Raw genomic sequence first — 23731 nt, forward strand, 5'->3', positions numbered from 1 at the left:
AAACAGCCTAACTGCAACAGATTTCTCCAAAGCCTCTGTTGGAGTTGATCTGCTGCTACTGCTGACTCGTACACAACACCTAGCAGTAACTATTCATTTTTCTTAATGTGTATCCACTTACTAATTCCTTTAAGGAATAACTAAGGAGCTTCATGATTACCCTTTTCCTTAAAGCAGTTTCAAGTCTGAGATCTTTCAACCTCTTAGAAGTTTTGGAGTACAGTTCAGGGGTAAGAGTGATAAAGTGCAGAAATGGTATTTTTCTGATAACTGATTATTTCCACAATGCGTTGTGAAGCCCTACAGTCACTTTCACCAGATCTTCATGTCCCTGAAACTCATTTCTTCTAATGAGTTTCATAGCCCAGCTCACTACTAGCCAGATTTTTCTTAGAATGGTCAGCCAGGTGATTTGACACAAATATAGCCCATTTGATTTTCAAGGATTAACAGATTTATGTTGAGAAATCTTACCACAGCCCATGCAATAAAGTTAGAATTGAAAAATTTGTTCACAGAGATTACAATGTTACAACAGTACCAGCAGTTTGGCTGCAAGAGCTAAATTATTATCTTTGCCACCTTACTTCCATAATTTCAAAAAATTACATTACTGTGACACCGTCGTTACTCAGCACCCTGTTCATATGAACAGCGTTAGTGACAAAAGAAAATTTCACAAAGAGTAATGTTCTACATAATGTCACAGAGAAAAATCTAATTTCCTTAAGCAGGCTCCAAAGATACAATGATTAGCAGGAAAAATAAATAATGGTTAAAGAAATAGGCAAGTTTGATGAAGACATTGCTAACAAAAAGTATATATGAACAATGCCATATTACACAGTGCCATATTACACAGAGGTAGTATGGTTAAGACCATCACTGCACAATCAATGGTAACAATTTTAAGAAAACGGCAGCTAAAAATCACCAAATGACACAATAATTCAACAATTTCAAATAGACCTCAAGAGGGTGGCAGAGTGAAGATTTCTTTCACTGAACAATGAAATCAATGAAAAAAAAATAGCAAGGCCCAAAAGCACTCAAGCACTTGGTGGATACCTAAAAGAAGACGTCTTATAGTAAACCTATTGTTCCTTCTTTTGATAAAGGCATAATGCATTTTTGCCTTATCACGGAAGTGATAGCGTTATAAAAGCCCATCAATTCAAGGCTATCTCACAGAGGTCATGCTGCAGACTGCAATTTAAGTCCAGGCAGGAAGGATAAACTGTTCCCAAGGGTAGAGCATGTTGTATTACGTACACAACACAAGAATGATTCATAAGCCTTAAGAGGTTAGGAAGGATATCAGAAGCATGTATATTAACTGACAGATATTCTCAGATATGAGGGTGAAGAACACTTTTTTTTTTAACAAATGCAATGATAAGGAAATTGAAAAGTAAGATGTTACAAAATTAATTCCAAGGCAACAATTCAATCTAGATGACCTTAGTATAAGGAAAAATCTAGTAAATGCTCTGTCAAAATCAGTGTCGCATGGCCTCTGACAATATCTTCCAGGCTAAAATAGGGTAGTAAAAACTATCACCATAAAATAAACTTTTGTCAATGATAGTGCTTATTTATCAGTAATAAAATCTCTTGCAACAAAGATCTCAGAATTTTACACAGAGCCCTTTCAGGACAAAAAACATCCGAAAACACAAAGTCACTATGGATAATCTCAAAAATACTTTTCCCAGCAAGAGTACCTAATACTAGAAAAAAAAATAAATTCATAGATTACTCACATGAAACATACCTAAAAGCTACTTGTGTGCAGTATGAATTAGCTGTCAAGTCACTTTTATATAATAATAATATTGAAAACTGTTTAGAAACTCAGCTTTAATCCTAAAACATTCTATGCAAGTGTACAAAATGCAGAAAACAAATATCTATTCTTTACAAATAGAAGCTCAGGGAATTGATAGTTTGCATAAGAGTTTCAGCTGGTGCAAACTCACACTTTGCCCATTATAAACTAAGTTATCTTAGTTCACATCAGCTGAGAATCTGGATTTTTTTTTTCTCCAATTCAACTTCAGTTTTAATGCATCTGTATTGACACATTTTGTTTTTTCAACCCAACAACTGTTCAATAAGATGCTGTGAGCTAAAGCATGAAGTGCAGCCTCTCACTGTTTAAAGTTAGAGGCAGCATTGTTTACAAACATCTGGTTTTAGCTGTTATGCAGAGTTTGAGGAGTTACCTTTCGGACTGAAGCCAAACGATTCATCATTAGAGACTCTTCTCTATCATCATCATCATCCAAGTCCAACATGGGCATACTAAAGCTATCCATAATACTGCAGCACCTGGAATTCTCATCCCTGGGATCAAAAGGATCCACAATGATTGGCTCAGTCCCTTTGATTTCACAGCGGCAGAAAGGGCAGCCTTGGCCATCTGATTCCTACAGGAAGACAAAAACATTGATAAATTAAAAAAAACAAACAAAGAAACAAAACCAGCAATCATTTTAAAAGTAGGATTTATACCTTTTACACAGAAACATCCTCAACCAGTCTCTAAAAGCTTGTAAAGAAGGACTGGAGTAAACAGGAAAAAGATTAACAAATATTTAACTATAGTAAATCGTAAAATGACTGCACATTTAAAGCTTTCTCTCTTCAATAGACTAAGCTTTACTCAAAAATGACTAATCAAAATGTAGCTATTATCTCTGCAAAGCAATCAATCAGTCTTAATATTACAGGTCAGGAAGTAACATGTTTTCTTTCAGGCATACATTTTGCTATTTCTTCAAGAGAAAGAAGGTGAGGTGTGTAGACAGAGATTAAAGCATTTTATTATATACCTTTTATATTAGCCATAAAGTATTTCTTTTTCATTTGATGTTAGGAAATGCAGGCAAGCTTTATGGCATGCAGCTCTTCTTGGAAAAAAAAAATATTCAGTCTATCACAGCTGCAGCATTACCAGCATTCAGAGCACCTAAAGCTACAAACAGCTTTCTTCACATTTACATAAAAAATCAGGACTTAACTACATTTTTAATAAATTATATAGAAGATGGAATTGTTTTCACATATTATCAGAAACAAGAACTACTTGAATTTTAATTTTAAAGTAGTATGTGTTCAATCATTTTCAAGCAGCCATATTAAATTCCTTTTACTTATTTCAGAACTGTATTATTTCTCATAAGAAATAAACAAAAAGCCTTGAGATTCAGACTACTAATGAACAAAAATCAGAGAAGTCCTTCAAGCACTTATAGAAATATTTCCATCAAGAAGCACAACATAGATTTGAATTATAAAAAAACCAAAAAAACAAAAACACACCACCAAACAAATAAAACCACAAACAAACCCACACCCAGAAGAACTTTGAAGCTTTGAGAGTTCAATATAATTCAAAGTGAAATCAGAAATCACACTGTGTTGTATTTTGCAGTCACGTAGACAGACAGCTAAAGAGATATGAACACCAAAATTAATTCCAAAAAACCTACTTATACTGAAATATAACCAAGCAAGCACTGGTTTTTGATTTCTCAGATGAAAAATCAACATTAATTATCTTCTAGAATTATTTTTATCCTGACACTTGCCAGTCTTACTAAACTGACAGTTGATTTTACAGTTTTTGGATGAGCTGTATCACAAGGTCAGATAAGCATAAATTATTGTCTCCTGACATCACTTGCAGGATTAGCACTGGATTTTCATTTTGTATCGAAAGACACATCTACTCTACTTTCAGCACCATAAGTATGACTAACTAGTCAACTTTAGTACCTCAAAAATCATCTTTAAATTATATGGTCCTCCTGAAGTAGACATGGTCAAGTGAACAGAAGTCCTCCCTCACTCTGTACAACTCCTTAGAGTTTCATTTTCTTAAAAAAAACCCTATCAATGAAGCACAGAGCTTTTAGTTTTCAAGGCTTCCTTGTACCTGTGTTCTGCACTAGCAGTTTCCATCCTTTCTTTTGAAAAGCCTTAGTAACCAAACAAATCATCAGACTTAGATTCAACAGTATGACTATATACACGAGATGTCTGTATTAACCTGTCCCTGCCCTCAGAAAGGTTATTTAGACATTATTAACCTTACAATACAGCCTATATGCCCATATGCTTTTAAAAGACATATTTTCAGACAATAGATTTCTGTGGTATAAATTGACATTTTACTCCTGTTGTGTAATACAAAAAGGAAGCATGTAAACCAAGTCTTAGTTGAGAGACTGAGCCCCATAAAGGTGAACAGCTCAATCATCCTTAGTATTCTACGCAGATCAGATGCTGCTTACCCAGTTTTTTACTGCTCAGTGAAAACATCTGTACTGGATCTCTTGAGGCATGCTTAACGAGCCATTATGCTGCCAATTAAACAACCCGCCAGAAGCTCACAACAGCTGATGCTGTTACAGTGTAATACCTCTTCATTGCCTCACTAATTATACAAAAGTTAAATTTGTAATGAAGTCTGAAATGTACCTGACCAATTACAGCTGGTAGCTATGTTCTGATGAAACCTGGTGCATTCAAATATGTCAGTCTTTTGAGCCTAAAATGCTTTGTCATTGTCTTCCTGAATCCCTGTTCCATAGCCAAGTACTGGGGACCTCAGCTTCTCAAGTCTCCAGAATCAGAGCACATCACTGGCCTAAGACTGCAACATGCTCCTACCACACCACCCAACAATCAGAAGCACAAAGATTTCAGTCCTCCCGTTTAGCCCTGTCAGCTCAGCCAAAAAACAAAGGAACAGGCAAACAAAAGCAACAAAACTACACATCTCGGAATTTTTCAGAATTTTTTAAGTCAATGATTTATGTGGTCAGACCTCTAAGTCTGTAATTCAGAATGAAACTTGAAAGAATAGAGAAAGGGTACTCCTGAAATGAGAAACATTGTTGCAGCTCAGCAGCTGCTTAGTAGTGAAATAAATATCCTTTTGTGGGTATGCCTCAAATGGAATTTCCTACGAATTCCTGACCTACGGCCAATTTGAAAGATTTATGTTTGGAACATCAAACTCAAATTTCACAAAGAACAGAATTGGAAACTGAGAGTACTTCATTTTCAAGAAAGCTTTATTGCTAATGGAAGAAAAACTCAAATTATACTTCTGATATATTGTGTTGGTTTGCCACTGAGGCTTTCTTAATTAGGTAGAAAATGTCCTAATTAGAAAAGGAAAATTATAGTACTTGAAGACATTCCACAAATGTAAGAGTGAAAACACATTGATGGAGGATGAACTAATTTAAAAAACAGGTCCAAAATGGACTAGACTCAAGGATTCTTTTTACTCTTCTCACTACATTTGTAAGCAAAGACTGATATTAAGTGTGGAACAAAGTCCTCTCTGGGAACTGGATGAACCTTACTTCTCCCCATAAAATATAGATACGAAAGAAGGGGCAGGGATGATGCACATTGTAAAGAGGAATGACCTCAGCTTTAGACATTACTTTTTAGGTCAACTAAGGGTGCCCATTGTCCCTTTTCCCACAGACTGGTGCATCTCTGAACAAAACACACCAGCCTGGGTCACCAGGAAAACTCAGAGTTTTTTTTAGATGTTCTATAAATGACTGTGAGAGAAGGGAGTTTCCCCTCCATTCAATCTCTTAGTGCAACAACCATCTAAAGCCATCTAGGTGTTTCAGTGCTTTGCATGCTACTAATGTGAGACACAGGCATCCTAAAAGCCTAATTTTACACAGGTCTATTAATGACCTCCACTACTGAGTGGATCTTTTTCTCACCAAAGACATACTTTCTCCTTATAAAATGCTGTCTAGTCAGTTATCTATTCCCAGCAGCTATGTGTCCTCTTTGCACCTTTTAAATACTTCATGAAGTGACCTAAGTGACTGAATTGGCACCAAATACCCAGCCTGTACTGTCTGAGTAGGTGCTGGACTCAGGAAATAGTTTCCACTCAGCAGCAGTCAGCAAATGTCCTTGGCAAGACTACGAGTCCTGACTGCAAAGACTCCTGGAGCTTTATTTTTCACAGATTTCTGGTTTGAAAAATGAGGATGTTTATAATTTTGAATATATATACATCCTTGCACCTGGAAAAGTAAACATATACCCTCATTGTAAACACATAGGTGACAGAAATTCGTCCCTTTCCCCACCAGCTAAACTATGACAATACCTGCCATGCTGTAAGACAAGAAGTGCACATAAGGTGTCCACAAGGCTCTATCTTCACGTCCTTGTCATTCTCTGCACAGATTTTACACAGCTGAAAAGTGGAACCCATTTCACAGTACAATTCATACTGCTCCTGTAACAAAAAAAAGTAAAGCAATTATTTCTTTCCAACGATTTGTTCACAAAGAATATACTTCTCCAAATGCCCTGTTTTCCAATCTGCTTTACTTATTAATCAAGGAAGCTCTTGCTACTGATCTAAAAGCCACACCAAGGTTACTAAAACAGCTTACATTTTTGCTTCTTCCAAACTGTGATATACTACAATACATACCAAAAAGTGTTAAAAATATTTGTGCCTATTAGATTTTGTACAGACTTGTTATATCTAACTGCCTAATTTGTAAGGGACAAATTCTACTTTTCTTTGGTTGCAGATAAAAGGAAGAAAATGAACATATTAGGTGAAAAATTAAGTGAAGAATGGGAACAAAACTGGGATTTTAATTTCTAGGTATGAATTTAGGACTAAGATTATTGATTGAAAATGGACAAGCAAGAGGGCTTTTTCACCGACAGCAAGGATGTTGTATAGCAGTATGTTAAAGTACGCAATCCTTGTAAAGGAAGTATGGCAAGAATACCCTGCAGGATAACTTGGCAACAGTCATGCACAAATTATTCAGTACTTTGCATCATTACAAGACTGACAGGAAGGTAGAACACCAACATTAGAAAGAATAAATAGTAGACAAAACTCAAGTCCAGAACAGTTTTCTAGAAATAGTTGTAGTCGGGTAACTGGCAGTTAAATGCATTTGGACTGAAATAAGCTTTTTTAGCCTCGAAAAACCAAATTTTGAAAGCCTAAAGTAAGTACAGTCCAGATCATGGGAAAATAAGCAGCTACTGCTAAGTGAAGCGAGGGGACATGAGGCTAAGAAAAAGAGAAAACAAAGGAGAGAGCTTGTATCTGCAGCTGTAGTCAGTGTACTAAAGATGCTTATGGTGGAACTCTAGCAAGGAATTCATCTGCAGCAATCTAGCCCTGCAGCCACTTTCATACCATCTTTTCATTGTTTAAGGAGGATCACTGGCAACTTTAAACCTCTTCAGTTATATATTATTCAAGGTAAACTCACATAATTCTGACTCTGTTGAATTACCATCAGAATTAGCTAATAATGTCTTCATAACTACATGTGCAGAAATAACTTGATTCATTCATTGGATTCAAAATAAAATATGATTGGCTTGTGAAGAACAAGGTAGTCATAGACCATGTGCTGCTGCTTCTTTCTTTGAGAAAAAGTGAAGATATGGGCTGGAGCATTACTCCACACAACACAAATACCTGATAAATCTCCATTACTCTTTCATTATTACCTTAAGACTGGAGGGAAAGATGGAAGTCAGAGAAGTGGAAGCACTCAGGTTGTCTTCAGGTAATTGTTTTTAAGAATTCTCTTACTTACAAAACAGATATATTTGCAATGGTATTTCTGTTAATACTATAGATAGTAAAGAATATTTTTTTTCTAAAATACTTCTGGAGTAGAATGCACATAGAGCACACAGAAGTACAAAAGTTCAGCAGGTCATCCAGTTTGATTTGAAGAAACAGAAGACCATCTGGAAGAGCAGTGCTTGTATAAAGTCTGAGTCTTTCTCTGAACATATCCTCAAGTCTTCCAGATGTTTTCACCAGGAAAAATGTTCTACATAGTATTCCTTAACCTTCTAGTGTTAATTTTAGCACCATTTTTAACCAAGCATTTGCCTTGGGGTGGTTACTTCCTACTACTTGACTATCTGCAGAATGAATCACATCATCACTTAACAAGACTATAAACACAACTACATATTCTAATTTTCTCTGCAATTCTCTGCAAAATGACTCTGTTTAGGCATTTACTTACTTCTGCTGTTTTCCCTGATCTCTCTTTCAATTTTTGCAATAGACAAAAAAAAAAAGGAGAAAACTAGATACCCTGGAACTGGTATTTTTGTGATGTATGAACTTTTCCTCCTGGACCTGCCAACCAACTATACCATTCCTATTCAGGCTTCAAAACTATTGTTTGATCTTCATTTTGTTTCTGTATTCCCCTTTGTTATTAGCAAGGAAAAAACAAGCTACATAAATATCAGAAAAACCTTTAGTAGCTATTTGAAACACTTCTCACTTGGAAAAGGCTCACAATATACAAAACATTCCAAGACATGCCATCTGCATCACCATCCAGACTACAGTTTAAATGATTATTATCCTGGTCCTCACCTGAGCCCTTCTATCAACAGCGTATTTTCTCTCTTATGAACTTATTACTCACATTTTAATAAAACCTTATTATTACTGCTAGGTGAGATACTAAGGGAAGTGAAGATTACAAAGTAACTCAAAACTCTGCCAACATACCTGTGTGACTTTTATGTGATCATGTGGTGTGGGCTCACATAATCCTGTCAAATCAGGATTATAACTTCGTCCATCTGGGAACAGATAGCTGCATCACAAGAAGACTGTTATAAATATTCACATTTCTTTAGCTTTATTAGCTAAATCATACTTACAAAATTTCAAGGGGGCAGAATAAGTTACAGTAGACATTAACTAAAATAAATCATCTTTCCTCAGCCATCCATTTTATCTTTTGAGTGCAACTGAACTGCTACATATTCATTTTGACACATGCTCAAGTGTATTTATGAAAGCAGAGGAATGATTTTGACATCACTTGGATAGCTACCACTAGCATGCATCAGAGCTTTGATTAGCAGATAACCTTCTAGAGGTAGCCCAAAAGAGTATTATTTCAGATCTTTGTTTCACAGTGTACTCATACTTCCTAGTGATTTCCCACTGGGATCATCATGCTCAGGACTCTTTAGACTATTTCAAGTAAAGCTGCAGGAAAGAAGGTAACACATTTGTGTGTATCTGTATTATTATATATATATATATAAATATAATAATATTCTGTATGTCACAGTACAATATATGTGCATATCTGTATATATTGTGACAAGAATCTACACTGAGAACTTCTGATTCACACTGGACATTAGGCAAGAACCAATGGGAACATTTCAATTGTGTGGGAAATTAACAATAGGTTAAATGATATTATAGCAGCCCTAAGATGTTCTATATTCAGGTTTATGCTACCTGTAACTCAGAAACAGTTTCTTAAAGGTCATATATTTTTAAGTCACATAATGAAAAAGTTATAAGGTACAAAAATATCACTCTGCATAAAATATTCTCAGCTCCAGTTTTTGTTTGCTCAGTTTTTGTCAGAGAGAAACACTACCAATAGAAGTGTTTTTATTACAGGTATGAAATCATCATACCTGATAAAAAAAATACTAGACTGTGTAGGACTGAGAAAAATTATAAGACTACAAAAGATTTATCAACCTTTTTTTTCTTTTGAGGATTGATCAATTGCCTTTCCTTTTTCTTTCACATTATATATATTTATATTGGGTATAACAAAACATGTATCCCAGTGAAAAGATTCTGACACCAAATATTTTTCTGTTACTTCAGCTAACCTAGCAAAAATGTACTACTTCTCCCTATAAACTTACATTCTCCAATAATTATAAATCTTTTGAGTAAACTATTAGAATGTGGAAAATGTTCTGGCTGCACAATATATAAAAAAGCAATTACATAGCTTTCAAATCATTGTCCACAGTTGGACACATGAGTAACTGGAAGTAGTAACTGTTCAATAAACTTAAGTGCATTTGGGACTCTTGGGGGGCTGTGGGAGGGAAGGAGGGATCAATGCAACAGCTGTCTCATTTTAATTTCTCAAGGAATTTATTTGCTATGAGATATGACTTTGGTTAACTTTCAGTAACCCTGGTTAATGGAATTAACTAGAAACAAGTGTTTTTTAAATGAATTAAATAAGTGGTCCTTAAACTCTGAAAGAATGCTAACCACCATATGCAGTTTCTCTTTTTTAAACATCTTTAACTACCCATATAAGCATATAGGGAACAAGCAAATGAGGATTTCAAAGCCATGGGAGCTGTAAGAATTGGTACTTACAATCCTTCCCGGCTGCCATCGATCAAAGCTTGAAACAGAGGCTTATTGTGAGGTATGGTCTGCAGTATGTTCCCATCTCCAGTCACATAGCCAATGGCCCACTGGCCTAGGCGAGTGCAACTCAGTCTGAAAATGTAGCTTGATAAAAACAGGATGAATGATAAGTCAGTGTGATTCAGAGTTCAGCAAAAGAAGTGAAGAGAGCAATTATGGCCTCCGGTTGAGACACTGAATTTGGCCCCAGAACATTTGTGTAAGATTCCCAATTCTGCCATGTTCTTTGTAGAATTTTAAATAAACTTGTCTCTTCTACACTGTCAGTTTCTCATGGGCAGAAATAAAGTAAGAGCAGCTGCCTACCCCCTTCTTTTCATCTGCTTCTCTTTTAGTTCTCAGAGTGAAAGCTGCACATTCACCCTGAGCAGTTTCACTCAGACATGTCCATAAACCTCTTCAAGAAGAGTGTGTGATATGATCCAGTCTCCATAGCTACAACAGACACCTTTTGTGCATGTGCAGGCCAATCACCTGAGCAAGTGGAAGGAAAAATAAAAAGCCTCTTTAAGTGCAACAGAAATGCAAAAATGAATGATAAAACCTGCTCTACTAGAAAATGGTAATTTCAAGTGAGCCTGTGGAGGTGAACAAAAGAAATACCACTTCTGTTTCAAAAAAAAAAATCAAATATTTACTATACATTTGACTTAGATTTAAATACTTCTCTGTGTTACAGGTGATAGTTGACAGTATACATAATGCAGACAGAGAGCACAATCAGAAGATAAGGAAGATTACAAGCAAAGGATTGGGCAGGTATAGAGCTTCATACTCTACTCCCTTTCATGTCAGACACCATTTCACATGCAAAAACCTCACTGAGAAAAGCATCTCACAGTGAAAGACCACAAACTCAATTCTGTATTATAGAGCAGCTTTTCTTAATTACACATCAATATTTTATTTAGTTCTAAACTAATATGAGAAATCTAAGGCTCTCTGAAGTTTGTCAGAGCTCTTAAAGCCTTCAGTAGGGCCCACATTACACAGAAGTACTATTCATCTGAACAGAATCTTGAAATTTGCAGGATGTTTTAGTCAGATTAAAGAAGAAATTTCACTTCATATCCCCTCTTTCCCATTCCATAATTTCACCTAAGCAACTCAGAAAATAATTTTCTGATATGCAAGAGAAAGCTACTTTAAAACTGTCTATTGACAAGGAACATAAAAGCTACATAGGGTAATTTCTCTATCACAGCATAAGGATCAATTACAAAGAAAATACTAAATGTATCAAATGCTCTCAAAATCAATCTATTTATTTGACTTATGTAGTAGTGTCCATGAGTATCAAGCTAAAAATCAGCAGTTTTCTGTTGGAACCACAAGATTTTTGTATGTATGAACTTGATTACTAGGGTAACTTAAAATACAGTATACTATTTGCTGAAAATTGAAAGAAACCAAGGACAGAATGTGGGTATAACTGTTGGTAGACTTCACTAACAAGTTTCAAAGCAATGCACTGTAACTATGTGCTTCTGCAGAAATTTCAACAAGGAGAATTAGGGAAAAAGCTTTATAATTGTAAGATAAAACTAGCAAAATAAATTGTAAGTAATATAGGATTAAATTGATTATTGATTTTATTTTACTCCCAAGTGAATAAAAAACCCAGGACAACAGTGACATAGTGGTAAAAGCTCAGTTTAACTAATTTACTATGCACAGCACCACATCAAAAGTATTTAAAAATTCAGTATGTCATGATCTTTAATTTGACTGATTGCATTTCTAGGTGAAGAGTTTATGATATTGAATGATACAGGGAAAGGAAAAAGAAAGATATGAAACACAAAAGGAACAAAAAAGCACAGATTAATTTTATAACTTGAATGTTACCATGAAAGATGTTAAGATGATTTTTGCTTTACTATTAAGTAAAAATTCTATGTAAATTTTGAAAATCCAATTATATTTTGAAATATGTTTTTCAAGAATGTATTGCTGGTTTTACCTGATTCAGAAGAAGAAAGAAAAATCAATTTATTTTAAATTTCTTTCTGTTTATTTTCACATATTTAGACTTCAGTGTGCTAATATGATATTTTTTTGCCTCACTTCTTCAGTGCCGCAGTGGGTGTTAAATAAAATGCAAAAATATGCAAAATAGAAGTATGAACCCAGCATAACTATGTAGGTTCTGAGACAGCAAGTTTATTTGGAAAGCAATATGCAATGAAGCGTCTCACCTCCCAGGTTTAGTGCTGTATTTCTGCAGCCTTGCTTTCACTTCATCATACGTCAGGAATGCCATATATCCAGGATGTGTCACAGCTAAGAAGTTCCAATTCCTTAAGATTGAGCCCCACGGCTACAAAGAGAAGACAAAGAAGTAAAGGGAGTAAGCCAAGTAGTTCTGTATTTCTAATAAAACTCAAGTCTGTGAGTCAGAAATACCTGAAGTGTTTTAGCTTCAGCTGAAAAATACACAGGTTTCCTTTAGGTCTGAACGGTACCAAGGACTGTCCTATATACCCAATTTTGCTACAAGTGCTCCTTCAAAAGATTTATTCCAAGAACACCAAGCACAACTTTTTGGACTGAGACGCTGAAGACCCTGAATTTAAGAGATCTTCTATTCATAGCTACATAAAATATTAAACATATTTAGTTAGAGCCTGGAAAGTATGACTCCATGATGGTTTAATAAAAACATCAATTAAGCCTGAGACATCTTGAAGCACTTTGATAGTTAATGATAAGCAACACTAACAAATGAATCGTAATAAAGCTGCTAATTTGAGCTGTCATTCTTTTTTTTGTTCTCTACTTCTTGATTCCTTCAGTCACCACAATGGCATTAAAGCCAGAAAACAAAACAAATACTGATACTTCACCTGAGTATTTGCTAACCTCAATAGCAAATGCTTCAGAAAACTCAGTGAAACATGCCTGATCTGCTATCACTTCAAAGAATACGGAATAGTCCATTACTGTAAATTAAGAATGATTTTTTTAAAGTAGTGGATTAATACAGATATATAAATGTCCATTGCCAGCATTTGGGAAGTCAATAAACTGACACTAAATGGTTTGCAGATTTTTAATCTAATTCTCAGAAGATCAAGGCAGGTAAAGTTAAGTGACACAGGACAAGAGGCTTGTGCCCTGCAAATTCCCTTTAAAAGAACTTCTAAGGGCTAATCAGGCAGAGATGAAATGCCAGTGTGACATGCTTGAGCAGATTATCCTAACAGTTCTGCTTGAGAGTCTTACATTTCCCAGACAAACTCTAGCCACTACCTAAACACAGATGAATACCTGTTTATTTTAAAATTAATACCTCATCAAGTTGTACACATGGAATAGAAGACAGGTTTCAGCACAGAGGCCATAAGAAACCTTAAGTGTTTAAATTTCTCCAAAAGCAAGAGGAAAAAAGAAATAATTCTGGTCCTAGGTTCAAAACTTCATCCTGCCAGCTCCAACAAATTCAACCAGGCCAAGTGCAAGGTCCTGCACGGGGCTTGGGCAGTCCCAAGCACAAGTACAGGCTGAGTGGAGAATGGATTGAGAGCAGCCCTGATGAGCAGGACTTGGGTGTGCTGCTGGATGAGAGGCTGGACACAACCCAGCAAGGTGCACTCCCAGCTCAGAAAGCCAAATGTGTCCTGGGCTGCACCCAAAGCAGTGTGGCCAGCAGGGCAAAGGAGGGGATTCTCCATCTCCTCAACTCTCACGAGACCCCTCCCCCCTAAATAACTGCACCCAGCTCTTCGGCCCTCAGCACAGGAAGGACATGGACCTGCTGGAGCAAGTCCAGAGGAGGGACAGCAGGATGATCAAGTGGATGGAGCACCTCTCCTATAAAGACAGGCTAAGAGGGTTGGGATTATTCAGCCTGGAGAAGACTCTGGGGAAACCTGAAGCAGCATCCCAGTACCTAAAGGGGTCTACAGGAGAGCTGGAGAGGGACTTTACAAGGCTTGGAGTGATAGGACAAGGGGGAATGGTTTTGAACTGAAAGCCTATAAAGTTTAGACTGAATATTTGGAAGAAATTCTTCAGTCTAAGTGTAATGAAGGCACTGTAACAGGTTGCCCAGGGAAGCTGATCCACAACATTTCAGTTGATGCCCCATCCCTGAGTGTTCAGGTTAGATGGAGCTCTGAGCAAGCTGGTCTAGTGGAAGTGTGTCCTTACCCATGGCAGGGGGGCTGGAATGAGAGAATCTTTAGGGTCTCTTCCAACCCAAACCATTCAAAGGCAAGAACCCATAGCTTGCCTTGTGAGCAGAGTCTTACCAGAGCAGAAGTGCTAAATGGGACAAGATTCACTCACTTTCTCTTCAGTGGTAGTATTTTCACACCAAAGGACATGTTAACAGTAACAGATTAAAGCTCCTGCAGAGCATCCAGATATTCTGCTGTGCTAAGCTTTTCTCTGGTCAGGGAACACAGCACTTAAAGCTGTGCATACATAGAATGGGGAGGCAGGGGGAGCAACTTCACTTTCACAAGATCTCCATAAAGCAGAGTCGTGCTTTCTTTTGTGAATAAACACCATTACAAATGCAGCTTTTCTGTAACATAACCCACAGTTGGCAAAAGAGTATTTTGATTACTTAATTGGGATTTTCTCTCAGTGGGTGTACACACACATAGTTACAGAAGCTGTTTAAAAACTAGAGAAATAAAATGTAACCTCCTGGGAGAAGTTCTCAGACCAAGTTCAGTGCAAGTTCAGTTCAACAGTTACACAGCTTTTGCACCTAATCTGTTTGGCAAAACATATCTCTCTGCTTCTTTGCTGAATTAAAAGTTAACCCTTACCAGTCATCTCTCTTTACATGTATCTATACTGCTCATCCCCTTCTTCTAGCACAGGGCACAGTAATGAATCAAACCAGCAGTGGCCTCACAAAGAAAATAAGTGACCAGTATTTGTGGTCAGTTAAAAAGAGATTACTGACACCATTACCATTTGCAACTATTTGCAACATTTGTGACAATGTTGTGACTCAGAATGGAGAAGAGATAATCAAAATCAAAACTCTATATACTAAAATCATTAACCCCCTCCTGCCAGATTTTACTATTAACTTCATAATGGCACCCTTTCCCATAGCAGCAAAACTAGGACATCTGAGCAACAATTAGCGCAGGACAATGTGGAAAACAGAACAAACATCAATCCAGGGTTTGATGTAAAGTTGATATTTTGAACATATCTCCACCCGGCTAAAGAATAATGATAAATTCTTATAGGTTGGAAAAAGACCTTAAAGATCATTGAGTCCAACTGTTAATCCAGCACTGCCAAGTCCCCCACTAAATCATGTCCCTAAATGCTTGATAATCCTTTCAGTGAAGACACTTTTCCTAATGTCCAGTCTAAAACTTCCCTAGTGCAACTTGTGGTTCTGTACTAATTTACCACTGTACACTACTTTAGCACTGTACAACCAAATAAATGGTTGTATATCTCAATAGTTTCATATACAAAATAAATATCCAAAGTGATGAATATCAGAAACATCTAATATGTATGCAAACCAGTATAGTCTTCTATATTAACTAAAATACCTAAAGTATGTTCTGTAGAAGAGACATGAGGTTAAAATAGACACATACATACATGAAAAGCTTATTTCAGATAAACAGTAAAACAATTAATGCTATTCCCAAATATAGTTCCTTGTTGTAAATAAGCATTAATGGCAAAAATATGTTCATAAATAAAAGAGTTAGGCCTGTATTTAGCCTAAAAGAAAGTAATATGTACTGTCTTATGAGTTTGCAGACACACCTCATCTATATGTAGCTACAAATGCACAACAAAAAACACAACTAAAACTCTGATTATCAGGAGGTCTACATTTCTAGGAATATATTTAAAAATAGTGAAAAATAACTAAGCAGCAAACAGCTCTTATAATAACACTAGATGTGTGCAGAAATGAAGCAGGTGTTGCTGGATGCTTTCACTTTTTCAGATGTGTGTGTTGCTGCCTCTAACACCTCTGAAGGACTAAAAGAAATTCATAATTTATTTCTAATCCGCAATGTTTTAGTTCTTTCAGTTTTTAAAAAAATCTTCTTCCTTGCTTCAGGGCACTAAGCATCTCAAATTCACACAACTATCTATAATTTTCAAATCTTACCTGAAATAATCTAGTGAAGATATCAAATTCAAAAATTGAAATGTAGTCATTGCAGGTCAAGTCAATAGTAGATTTAAGAGCCATTGCTTCCAAACCAGAGCTAATCTGATGAACTTCATGAAGGCACTGCCTGAACACCTTCCATGGCACTATAGTTCTGTTAAACAGGTAGAAAGAATAAATTCAATGAAATAACATATTTAAGACTTGATACCTCATTTAGACATCAAAACTGAACTTTTAAAGGAGTGAACTGTAACATTAATTTGGTTTCTCTACAGAGGAAAAAAACCCTACAAATTAAGTTTTCTGAAAGCAGTCTAAGCAAATACGAGAATGGCTTACCTTCCTTTTAACACAACTGAATATCATTTATTTCACAATGATAAATATTCAAGCTTCCTTAGGAGTACCACAAAAGAACGGTGCAGAAACCAAAATACCCTACTAAGCAGGTGTTGCAATCTCACATCCTTTCAGAGATAATGTGAAGGACCTGCTCTATGCTTGTAAAAGAAATCCTTTCTTCACAGCCTTCCTTCCCAGAAGAATAAGTATCAATTTAATATCTGCAATTATGTGATCTTTGCTAAAGCTAAAGCTCTTGAACAGTGGTCAAGTAACATGACAGCAATCAACCAGATACCACTAAGAGTGGTCCAAGCCCTGCCACAAGCCATGACAGTTACATTATCTTTAATAGACAGGAAATTAGAATTATCCTTTCTAACACAGAGAGCCATGTTCTGTCAGATTCAGTTTCTGTTTGCACAGTTGAAGATAATGCAGGTTAGTTATTTTACCAGCTGAGTACTTGTATTTGGAAACTGGCATGAGGTTGATCACTTGAATGTGCTCCACCTTATCACTCTCAATAACAGCAATTCTTCTTATGTCATTAAGGTCAAGTCAAAATTTTGATAAGTCTCAACACCTCTTAAAAATGTTCTGCCACACATTGAGATTATATGATATTTTAAAAACATTTTAATTAACCAAAATATAATGCATAATTATTCACGACAACATCTCAATATCCAGAGTAATATTTTGTTAATAACTGCTAAACCAGCAAAAGACACAGGCCTCATAAACTCATTAATATTTCCTGTACATTTTATTTGTTCAAACTGCCTTAGTTTTTATAAGTATTTTCTCATGCAGAAATATAAATTACTTAATATGAATGGGAGAAATCAACTGTATTAAGTTGGTCCTGTATAACAAATACCATGCAGTTATCCTAAATTAAAAAAAAGCAGTAATTTGAAATACAACTAAAGATACACTCCTGTATTTCTATTGCATAAGATATTCACTGCATTTATAAGTGCAAAGAAATCCACTTGTTACATGCAGGCTTGTATTGAGAAAGTCATAAATGACAAAATGGGAAGTTTAATAGATCTCAGCAGATACTTTCATCTGTGTATGAAAAACAGGAAACCACAAAGAGCTGAAGAGAGATACCACATCAGATGCCATTTATGAAAGAATGCAGATCAAATTTTCATTAGGGTAAAGAGAGAATAAAACTTTGCATTAAATTCAGACCAAAGAAAAAAAAATAGAAAAGTCAATGCTTTTGTGGTGTTAAAGTTGTCTAAGTTCAAGCACCTAAAGCTTATTTAGCTCCTGTAACCATGGCTCCAAAATGTTTTCTGATTCTCTTTATAAACCAACCTAAATGGTTACAACACTGGGATCATGCTGAAATGGGGTTAGAAAAGTTTCAGGGTTGGCTGTGGGTTTTGCAAACTTTTTGTTTGGTTGTTATTTGTTGGGGTTTTCTTTGCAGGGGAGGTATTAATTTTATTGTTTGTGGTTTTTTAAAGGTTAAGGCAATAACCCTAAAACAAAAAAACAGTAGAGCATTTATCAGTTATGATCACAGCCATGCTACACCTTAACAACTGGCTTTTCATGCTTTGCACAGGACAGTTTCCTAGATGCAATTAACAAGTAGGATCTTTGGCTATCTACTCACTAACACCCTGCACCCCCAAAACTCCACCAGCGACACAGAAAACAAAAGTCTTCAGGAGAGTATGTTTTTAGAGCTCTGTTGGCTAGTACTTTGGCTAAGACAGAAACCAGATGCTGGAAAATGAGTGATTAGCTAATGAAATAACATCTAAAGTTATTTTTTGGGATTTCTCCAAGAACAAGTGCTTGGAATAGTGGTGGCCCAAATTTAAACACTAAATTCAGCAAGTTTTTTTCTCTGCAGCTTTGTGGGATAGGCCTTTTATCTTCTGCTTTCTTTAAATAAAGGTGTGAATTGGTTGTTGAAACCTGTTAACTCCTATTTCTCAGCAGCTATTTTATAGAGTTATCATTCCTAAATACTTTGAAACAGCACCAGGGATTATTTCTCCAGCAGTGTCTCTCTCCAGTTTACCCACACATATGCTGAGCTCTTTGAGACCTTGCAGACAGCACACACCCACTAAATGCAGGTGTTACTGAGGGTTCACAAGGTGAAGGTTTGTGCAGTGTCCTCCCCTCCTGCTCCTACATCACTGAAACCCGGTGACCTTTCAGGCACCCTGAGAAACACGTCCTCGGGCAGAGATCTGGGAGGGGTCACAAGCATGAAAGAAGCTTTCAGAGATGGCTGTCAAGTTGAGTTTCTTTCTGAATTAACATTTCACTGCTCTTGCTTTCTTGTGTTTTAGGGGATACACAGCCTTTAAAGGCACCTGTTCATGACTCGAGTCTAAAGAGTTATTTTAATTTGGGTTTTGATTGGTGACAGAGGCAGTGGAAGGGGAAAGAGAACAGGACCAAGGTTGAGATTGGGACTGTTCTAGTTAATAGCATGTTTAGATTGTTATTTAAATATATACATATGTTTACATGTAAAAAACACCTGTCCTTATTGAAAGAAAAAAATGAAATCCTGTTTGCAATGAAACCACTGCCTGCCACATTCAGCTCCTGAACCACAGAAGGCATCTCCTATAAATATTTTCAGGGATCTTTGTAATATTTGTTGCATCATGTCCTAATGATACCTTGCACTAGAGGCTGGCAGATATCCTCCACATGCCTCATGCTATTACGCTGAACCTGTGGACACTTGTCTAGGAGATGAGTCAGTCAGCTCTGCCTCAGCTCATCAGACAGACATGATTTGATATTCTGGTAACATTAGGTGTCTACAAAATCGGGCTGAGGAAGTGCAGGTCTCAGTATTTCAGGTATTTAATTGTAGTTACATAAGCCATCCCTTGTAGAAGAAGTGCCCATGACTGACTCCAGCTGAGACAATGTTCTGGGGAGTCTCTCACAGGAGAGGATGGTACTAAACAGTGACTGTACGTCCCTCAAAAGTTTGATCCCTAAATTTTACAGCACTACTGCATATGCACACATTACAAAGAGATATACCCAGAGCTTTGGTAACAATTTCTCTTTTTATAATACAATTTGAGGAAAAGAAAAATCAGACTAAATTACACATGCATACTGTTACTGTGCTCCATGTTAATTTATTGCAACCCTCTATCAGTTCAAAAATCTTCAGAGATATAATATCAGAAGGAAACAAAAATATGAAGAAAGCCACAGTGTACATGATGTACAGCAGTAAAAGAATAGAAGGATCTTGTCCAAGGAAATTCAAATCTCTACCTGCCAATCTCTTAGGAAACGATTTGTACATAACATGTCCTTGTACCGCCTTTCCTCATTATTAGAGTAGAAGCAAGCCCATGCCAATTCAAGGAAAGAAAACAAAATGAAACAAATTATCCTGAAAAATATTTCCTTAAGAGGCTTTCTCTGCATCTCTCAAACCAACAAAACTATCTGGATCTTGGTATTTACCCTGGAATTGTTTTCTTAAAAAGTCCTGTCAAAAACCCCAAAATAAGCCATTTCTCCTTTCAAAAACACTAAAATAAGCCATTTCTCCACAGGCCTCTCTAAATGACACTACTTCTCTCCCTTTCTTCTGCAATAGTACATCTAGCAAGTATATTTGAAAAGCAATGAATTCTAAAGTGTTCTAACTGAAATGCAAGATTTTAAAAACACTGTTATATAGGATGGTATCTATTTACTATTGTTGGCACACATCAAAGCAAAGTATGACTCTATAATCTCAAATACAGTGTTTTAAACACCACCCACACAATTTCCATAGGCTTAAAGGAAAAGGATTAGTGTCTAGCATGTGATTTTCAAGCAATTTAGCAGAGGAATTTAGGTCCTCTCTTCATTCCTGCCCTGATCATGTGCACGTGGGATTTTCTTAAACTCCCCAAATGTTGTTACATTATTAAAAAGCAAAAGACATTAAAATAAACCTGGAGATGAAGCATATATTTCCCGAGCATGAAGAGTACAGCACTTGAGTAAAACTGCAGAGATGCAGCTATCCTGGAATGTCAAGTGACACTGCTTCCATTTGAACCAGAGCAGACCACAAGAATGTCTAGGGAGGTACACATGTACCTGTATAACTTACAGTGAACATTTTTGTCTGCAAGCAACTTTCTCAAATGCTGCCAAAAAATGCACCATGAAAAGGCCTTTACTGTTTCCAGAGCAATCTCAAAAATATTCAAGCACATACTGACCCAGATAGAAACAACATTCTTTGTAAGTCAGCAGTGAGCAATGTGGATTTTGACTTATCACCACTGAAAAGAGCATTTTCTTAAGACTGCTGCTTCAGTTTTAAGTGAGAGACCACATGTTTCCACTGCTTCTGAACTGCAAAGCAAATAATTGACACACAGAAGGCTTGAGAAGTTCAATCCCAAGGGTATAAAAGAATTCTGCTATATCATGCCAGTACAATTGCTAAATAGTGACATCTTTCCCAACAAATACAGATGAATCTAATGAGAACAGAGAAGGTAAAAGAGAGAAAATCAGCCTTACAAAAAAAAAAAAAAAAAAAAAAAGCCACTTCCAAAGCTGTTTGTTTAACTGGACATTGCTGAAGAGACAGCAAGTTCCTTGAGACATACAGGAACTCTGCAATCCCCAAGTGTCCCCAAAGGGATACACTTCTCTATATTTTCAATTCTGATCTCTAACCACAAACCCAAAGCACACTCATGCTTTTGCACATAAACATTGCCTCTCCTGCCTATCCATGGAGAATGTGTACTCCTGTCTCCCAATCTCATGTGCCAAGGATCAGAACTTTCTTTTATCTTTTATTCATTCCATTTTACCTCATTCTTAGTTACCCAGAGCAGCTCTGAGGACTGCTGTTTTCCATTTTCTAGTCCTGTCTTGCAACTTTCTACTGACTTGCACTTCTTTATAACATTACCTGTTGTCTTATTTAAACTTTTTCATCTTGCATTCCCTTTACACTTCAGTTCATACTCGGATTTGAAGCTCTTTGGGCCAGGACCAACTCTTCAGATTGTATTTTTTCACTGTTTAGGCAGTAATGGGGCTCTTGGGCACTATCAGCCACAAGAACAGAAAATCAAGTAATAAATTAAGGGGATTAAGAAGGTGTGAAAACATAGCTTATCTGAGGTCTCCTGAACTTGAAAACATTTAACTGTCAGATAAGCTGTGCATTGTGGTCTGCCTGTTTTACTGCTTCTTCTGTGAACCCAAACCACTGAGGCTGTGTCTGCTCGATCCTGAGCCAAAAAGCACTGACCACAGCAGAACCACAGCTACTCAAAGTTTAGAATATCAATTTGAAATGCACTGTTTAACTGTTGTAGAGAAATCAATAGCCACTTTTTTTCATAAATTCCAATAAAAATAAATACATGTCAGCTCTCATCTAGAAAAAAGTACAGGAACATTAAAATAGTAATGTATTTGATCCCAACAGTGAAAGAATTTCTATTTCCTCAGCAGCTAAAAGGTGGGAAATCAATTTACCTGAAAACAATAACAAAAATGCCTTAACATTTTAAAAGTTTCACAAAAAAGAATGAAAATATTAAAAGTTAAAGAAATGGTAGAACTATGGAAAAAATGAAAATCTAAGAATATTAACATTTTCCTGCTGATTGATTCTGCAACATGAAGACAGCCACAAATCACAAATTTGTGTAACAAATTTTAATAGGTACCAAGCCCTGCATGACTTCTGTAGTTCTCAAATTCAGAAGCTGAAAGATCTGTTAGGTCATCTTGCCTACTCTCCTTCTCAGTTCAGGATTGCTCTCAGTGGCATTTTGCACATTTCTACTCAGGAAAAAAACCCAAACCTTAGAAGTTGTAAGGTGCTATAAAAATGAGTGAGAAATCAAGGGAAATTCTCATCAAGCATTATGTAGTAATAACATGTTGGTAATGAAGATGCTATCAGATTGTGTTTTATATGCATATTTACAACCCACTGGAGGGGGTTACTAAAGTATCTGTAAACAAATAACCCCTGATTGCATGCCTTACAGTTTCACAGATGCACTGAAAATTACTGCTCAGCCATAGAGGCAACTAGCACTTGCTTCAGCACAACTATAATGGTGAACCAGGGGTGAAGATTCACTCCACTGAAACCACTTGCTCCAATCATTGTACTCCACCAATCACATCTCAACTTCACCACTTTCCTGCTTTTGACATTATCAAGTTCTTTCTTGCTATAGATAAAGCTTTCGCCAATTTATTTCTTAGTTCTCTTTCAGTCAGCTCCTTCTTATTCTTTAAGAGGCTCTCTTTTTCCACATAGCCTGTGAAAATGCCAGAGACAATCTATTCCAGGCATTCAGCCTTTGGAATGTTCTCACTCATTCCTGATTTTTGTTTTCAGAAAGCAAATCCAAACAGTCTATTCCCCATCTCCCTGATATCTTTTCTCTGTCAGCTTCCTTGACAAAATCCAAACACCAAAATAATACTGGGCCTTCTATTGAATACTGCTGACCCCTCACCTACCCCCTGATTTGGATACATGTTTTACTTCATCCTTGCAGAGAAATCAATACCTCCAGTTTTTACTTCTTTATTAGCACCCTTCTCCTTCCACCCAGACAGTCAAAATCTCATTATCTCCCACCTTGATTTATCAATCCTCCCTATACACTCCTAAACACTGCATTGTGTATCCAGATCCCTTCCAAACATCCGATAACTTCCAAGGTCTCCCGTTCTCCTCTGAAACGTGCAATACTAGCAAAACCTCACAATTGTAAAGGCTCTGACTGTGTGCTCCTTTTACACTTTCTGCCTGTGTGAGGGCTGATGATTTCCATTATTGATATACCTGCTGCTCCCACAAAGCATTCCCTCCCAGATGAGCTTCTCCAACTACTGGCATTGTCTAGAAGATTTTTAGGGGTGTACCATAAAAGTGAAAGCTGAGAAGGTATTCAAAGGCCAAGAATATGTGGTTATCTCAGCAC

The 23731-nt window shown here is 36.5% G+C and overlaps 1 protein-coding gene across 2 annotated transcripts in view; it reads right to left on the minus strand.

The window, feature by feature from the left end:
* The window catches only part of CBLB (Cbl proto-oncogene B), a 128309-nt gene that overhangs the window by 33831 nt on the left and 70747 nt on the right, over positions 1-23731 (minus strand). For both annotated transcript variants that reach the window (XM_018920181.3, XM_018920182.3), the window contains exons 5-10: positions 16392-16548; positions 12478-12599; positions 10226-10363; positions 8579-8666; positions 6161-6292; positions 2226-2429 (exon numbers count right to left, since the gene is read on the minus strand). In XM_018920181.3, the coding sequence (XP_018775726.2) occupies positions 2226-2429; positions 6161-6292; positions 8579-8666; positions 10226-10363; positions 12478-12599; positions 16392-16548 (841 nt within the window). The remainder of the gene's footprint in view (positions 1-2225; positions 2430-6160; positions 6293-8578; positions 8667-10225; positions 10364-12477; positions 12600-16391; positions 16549-23731) is intronic.

The sequence above is a fragment of the Serinus canaria genome, chromosome 1, assembly GCF_022539315.1.
Source record: "Serinus canaria isolate serCan28SL12 chromosome 1, serCan2020, whole genome shotgun sequence".
Classification (NCBI taxonomy): Eukaryota; Metazoa; Chordata; class Aves; order Passeriformes; family Fringillidae; genus Serinus; species Serinus canaria.